Source organism: Nicotiana sylvestris, chromosome 11, assembly GCF_000393655.2.
Source record: "Nicotiana sylvestris chromosome 11, ASM39365v2, whole genome shotgun sequence".
Lineage (NCBI taxonomy): Eukaryota > Viridiplantae > Streptophyta > Magnoliopsida > Solanales > Solanaceae > Nicotiana > Nicotiana sylvestris.
The window spans coordinates 114,337,156-114,343,155 of NC_091067.1; the positions used below are offsets into that span (position 1 = coordinate 114,337,156).

Below are 6,000 nucleotides of genomic sequence, written 5' to 3' on the forward strand. Positions count from 1 at the left end.
GAACAGTTATTGAATGGAAGCTTGAGCGGAGTCCGGGTAAACCAGAATATATATTCAATTACGTGTTCTGGGCGTTTAAGCCAGCAATTGATGGTTTTCCGTATTGCCGGCCCGTAATATCCATAGACGGAACTCATAACTATGGAAAGTACGATATCAAGCTATTGATAGTCGTGGCAGTGGATGCTAATGGACAAATATTTCCTCTAGCCTTTGCTATTTGTGCAAATGAAAGCACAGAGACGTGGACAATGTTTTTGAACCACTTGAAAGAGCACGTTGGCCTAAGTAGAAGTTAAGTTTAAGTTGTTGTGTTACTATACCAAATACTATAAAACGAAATGAGAACTAAAAAAAGTAACTGCCATATTCGACGAAATATTATTTACACCAAAAAAACAAAAAAATGGAAGACCGAATCAATATGTCACGCATCCGGTGTGTCTCAAAGTAGCCGTTGGCCTAAGGCGCATCCCCTGCCGCCCTGGTACGCTATCAGGATCATCATCATTAAGTCGTCTCCTTATGGCCGGATGCGGCACAGGATGACATGTATCGGTGGTGCTGTCAGGTCCAGTAGAAGGCTACATAATAATATCAAACTTAGTATAGAAAACTACATAATAATTCACAAAAATTTATATTGGCTTACCATAATCGTGTCTGGATCCTGAATGTAGTCATCTGTCGCAGCATCGCATGAAGCCTAAGAAAGTAAATTAATAAAGTTAAAACAAAATAAATAAGTTATAGTAAAAATAGTAATAAAATTAATACTAATAAACTCATACCTGCGCATGTGATGAGCTGCCATAACTCAGTCGGTGCCCACTATCAAAATCTCGGATCGGTCGAGACTCATCAGTGGTAGACGGGCCAGGGAAATATCTACCCAACTCCACTCCTTGAAAATCCGAGCCCATGATCAAGAATTGACCCGATGGGGTCACCTGCGACGTCCCTGGAGTGTCATAAATGCCAAGGCTGTAAGACGGCATGTCGGTCTCATGCATGCCACCTCCCATATCAGCAGCAACATCATCAGCAGGAGCCTCAAAGCCCCCTTGCTGGGGACCTCCTCTCCGCCCACGACCACGTCGTCCAGCAGCTCGTCGGCCACCACCCCGTGGCATACCACGACCTCGCTAGTACGTGGCTGGGTCAACATAATCTGGCTGGTGTGCCAAACGCTGATCCGATCAGCCTCGCTGCAGTGTCTGGGCAGCCACATCCATAAGCGACGACTATAGTCCTGCATGATCACAGGGTCGTGGACATAACTCTGCATCTGCTGCCCCATACGATATACAGTATGCAATCCAATCGCCTGCACAAAAGTTTTTAATATAAACTACGTATTTGACTAGAAATTACTATTAATGTAATTGATAATAACAGAAAACATACCAGAGCCTCATGTCTCCCGGCGTATGAGACGTACCGACCATCTACCTGATGAACTGGGTTCCCGATAAAAAGTCGGGAAACAGTACGGTACCATGCCATATAAACTTCGATAGGAAAGTGTTGCGGAGCTGGGGTCAAGTCCCCTCGGCTGTCCCAAATACCCAACTGCGCTGTCATCCACTCAATAAATGTGTCGTCCACTCTCATCCTATCATCCCTCTCATAATGTAAAGGATCCCATGCAGGCTGAGTCGGTATAGACTGCGGAAATCCAAACTGACGAAATACTCGCTCTAAGGCATGATGCTCAACAATATCGAGGCACGTGAGAGGGACGGAAGCCCTCCAAATATGGCGACCGTGCGTGCAATACGCTGGCAGGGTACCTATCAGCTCTTCGATGTACGGCGTCCAGATGAACTATCAAATAATAACACAAACCATTAGTATGCGCAACACCTAGTTAAACAATAATTGGTAAGTTTAGTTAGATATTCACCTATGCATCCTCTAGAAAATCCAACACATCCCTACAAAAGGGGAGATTATGATGGCCATGATACTCTCGTGCAAGTCTACGACGCAATACCCACCTACAAGCTAGAGGGAGATCAGGAATATGTACATTAGCCGGTAGCTGTGGTAGAGGTGGCCGAAGTTGCAGAAATCGCTCCCACACCCAAACCTAAAACAGAAAGTTGACGTAAAGATTAACTATAACTAGGTAGAATTGTAACTAAACGACAAATTATTTGAATAAGTTGTCACCTGTAGAAGTGGCAGAAAGCCACAAACGTCTCTCTGTGTGCCCATGGATGCCCGGCATATCTGCCTGTACAAAAAAGATAGGACAACACCACCCCAGCTGTAGCCGACTGTATCATCGAAGTCCGCAATATGATGCAGAAAACGAAGGCTCACTAGGTTACCCGAAGTGTTCGGGAACAAGACCCCCCCCCCCCAAATAGAAGGAGCAACAACAGCCTCTTATATTGCTCCACCTCCGCTGAGTCGTCGGTGATAGTATCGTGGATCTGCACCAAGTGGTCTCTAATGGGGACCAACTGCATACGACTGCTCCCAATTGCTATATCTGGGTCCTCGGACTTGAAGCCCGTGAGCCTGTGCAGCATATCCATATATGAAGCCTGGTTAAAATATCTCATGTTCCCAGGCAGTAAAACTGGCAAGCCATCGGTGGACAGGCCATATAAAATCTCAACGTCCTGGAGTGTGATGGTGGCTTCGCCGATGGGCAAATGGAAAGTGTGCGTCTCCGGTCGCCACCGCTCAATCAACGCCGTGATCAAAGCATAGTCGAGCTGTATCCGGCCAATGCTAATGATCCTATATAATCCTATCTCCTCCAGGTGATGGACCACACGGGGATGTAGAACGCGGGGAGGAGTCAAAAACTCCCACAATAAATCCACTCTCCTGCCCCGGAAAGTCTGCGTAAGCAAAGCAACTCTCCCCCCCATATATGCTCGGATCTATGCTGGGGCTGTAGGGGTAGTAGCTCCGACGTCCGAGGGCCGGGATGTATAGGTGCATCCATGTCGTCAACTGCAAATTCATAATTTTTAATAACTATCATTAAAATTTATGTGTGTTTTTTATAATTTAAATTCATATTTTTTAACAACTTAATTGTAAAAATTATATATATACTTATGGGTTTCGTGCTAGATTTTCTGAGGCCCAGTGGTACCAAACTATCATTAATAATTTTATGTTTTTTTAATAATTTTTATTCATATTTTTTAATAACTTAATTGTAAAAATTATATATACCTATATATAATTTTTATAATTATGGGTTTCGTGCTAGATTTTCTGAAGCTCAGTGGTACCAAACTATCATTAATAATTTTATGTTTTTTTAATAATTTTTATTCATATTTATTTAATAACTAAATTGTAAAAATAATATATATATATATATATATATATTATAATTATGGGTTTCGTGCTAGATTTCCTGAGGCCCAGTAGTACCAAACTATCATTAATAATTTTATGTTTTTTAATAATTTTTATTCATATTTATTTAATAACTAAATTGTAAAAATAATATATATATATATATATATATATATATATATATATTATAATTATGGGTTTCGTGCTAGATTTTCTGAGGCCCAGTAGTACCAAACTATCATTAATAATTTTATGTTTTTTTATAATTTTTATTCATATTTTTTAATAAATTAATTGTAAAAATTATATGTATATATATATATATATATATATATATATATATATATATTATAATTATGGGTTTCGTGCTAGATTTTCTGAGGCCCAGTAGTACCAAACTATCATTAATAATTTTATGTTTTTTTTATAATTTTTATTCATATTTTTTAATAAATTAATTGTATGTATGTATGTATATATATATATATATATATATATATATATATATATATATATATAATTATGGGTTCTGTGCTAGAATATAAGATAATTAAACAATTACTACACAATACTACGCTACAAGGCTCTACATTTTACTACGCTAAAAGGGTCTACGTTTTACTACGCTAAAAAGGTCTACGTTTTACTACGCTAAAAAAGTCTACATTTTACTACGCTAAAAAATAATCTAAACTAAACGGCATAAAAACACATAAATATACATGAGGATATTAACAAACACATTTTTAGACTAATTTACATATTTTTATACAACACTAAAATTAAATCCGGATAAAATTTAACATGCTAGTTTCGGAAAAAATAAACACAAACCGAAATAGAACACATACAAATCAAGTAATATGCATTGTTATAAAAGTTTCAACTTAAAATAAATCGAAATACCTCGATTTAGAATTTTCGGAATGTAGATAGATCGAAATTTTGACTCCGGAAGAGTGAATCCACAATAACACGAAGCTCTACTCGACAGTGGGACCACAAATATTAAACTTTTATGTGACGGGGGACCCAAAAACTTTTTTTTTTAAAAAAATGGGGGCAGAATCGGTGGTGGGGGGGCAGAAAAGAGAAATGAGGGAGATGGAACGAAGAAGAAGAAGATGGAGGATTTGTATTAAGGGGTATAGCGCCACTATTAATGGCGCTATGTGTTCAGGTAATAAAGCGTATAGCGCCATTATTAATGGCGCTATGTAAGATGTATCAGTATAACGCCACAAATACTGGCGCTATACAGTAACGGTGCAGTTAACATTACTGTATAGCGCCACTATTTGTGGCGTTATATATAGTTTGGTAACTTTTTTTTTACACTTATTTGAATATTTTGAGTAAAAATAAACCACATTTTGGTTCCGCCCTCGGCAGTATAGGGCGTCTATAAAGAAGACGAGCGGCTGGTCAAAGAGTGTCATTTTCAAGTCAAAATAAACTTTAACCTTTTCTCCTGACAACTTATTTACGTACATGCTTTTCACCACGTAACCTATTTTTGTCCTTTACTCCCAATCTAATGCATTTTAATGCACCTACCTTCAACGTTTTAACATTTTATTTTATTTTATTTTCTTACAACTTACTACACAATAGTATAATATTAAACACGATACGAAACCAAGAAAGATTGGACAACCAAAATTGACTTATTCATCCCATTATTCTCACATTTACAACTTTGAACGTGTTTCTCATTTCTTAAATTGATTTTCCCTTTGTTAATTTGAAATAACAAATAAAGCAGTTACTTTAGTTTATTATGCACATATATTCTAATAAAGGGTTTCGAAATATTTTCTATTGATAACATGTTTACATTTTACTGTTTTCTCTTGTAACATTTGAATGTGCCAAAAATATGCAAAAGTTTCTTAATCATTCAATGCATGTCACGATTTAGAATATTTTATTCTTGAAAACTCATAACACGTACCTTTACAAGATTCATAAAGTAACTTTTAACTTGGGTAAACTCATAGTTCTTTTCATTAGGAAATTTCTTATCTCATTAGTCTTTACTTAAATTTAACACCGCTCTGCTAGCAGTTAATCTCAAATCTAAACACCATTCCGGTCATGAATTTACTAAATAGATGGTATCATGACTTATTTTTGCCTATCAACTCTAGCATTTGTATATTTATACTGTTCACTAAAAGAAAAAGAAAAAAAGAAAAAAAAACTCGTTCAAGCATCCGTTATATTTATTTTTTTTAAAAAAAAAAAATCGATTGCAAGAGAGAATAACAAAGTTAATAGATGGATATTGAATATAATTATATCTCTAACTTTATTGTCTTACTTCAGTATCTGACACTCAAACATGCTAAATATAGAAACAATTATCATGAGGTTTGTACTAATTTGTCAGTGCTCGTCTATTTGTACTTCAAAATCCTTTGTTTTTGTTTTCCCTACTAGGGATCAATTTCCTGAGGAAAACCTCCTTATCCAACGTAACTTGATTCACATAAAATCCTTTTAGCAGAAGGGAAAAAAGAGAATCTTCATATGAAACGCAAAGTTGTGGCCACATGTTCGCGCAACTGGTCCAGGGGATACGTTTATTTTCCTTTGTTTTTTTCTATTTCTGGTCCTTAATCAGCCACCCCCTTAACTTTAGCCATATGTAGCAAAACCGAGACAGCG

General features: G+C 36.9%; 1 protein-coding gene across 1 annotated transcript; it reads right to left on the reverse strand.

The window, feature by feature from the left end:
• Positions 1–419: 419 nt before the first annotated feature.
• On the reverse strand, positions 420–1,133 carry LOC138881519 (uncharacterized). The gene is made up of 3 exons (XM_070161752.1): positions 792–1,133; positions 653–706; positions 420–584 (listed from the first exon to the last, which is right to left on the reverse strand). Exons 1-3 carry the CDS (start codon positions 1,131–1,133, stop codon positions 420–422), a joined length of 561 nt encoding a protein of 186 aa, XP_070017853.1.
• Between the last annotated feature and the right edge of the window lie 4,867 nt (positions 1,134–6,000).

What these genes read in the sequence shown, in the direction of transcription:
- LOC138881519 (XM_070161752.1), bottom strand. Translation starts at nt 1,133, where the DNA reads ATGCCACGGGGTGGTGGCCGACGAGCTGCTGGACGACGTGGTCGTGGG. An exon ending in GCAGCTCATCACATGCGCAG is followed by an intron (nt 707 to 791) that starts GTATGAGTTTAT and finishes TTACTTTCTTAG; the next exon opens with GCTTCATGCGATGCTGCGAC. An exon ending in AGGATCCAGACACGATTATG is followed by an intron (nt 585 to 652) that starts GTAAGCCAATAT and finishes ATTATTATGTAG; the next exon opens with CCTTCTACTGGACCTGACAG.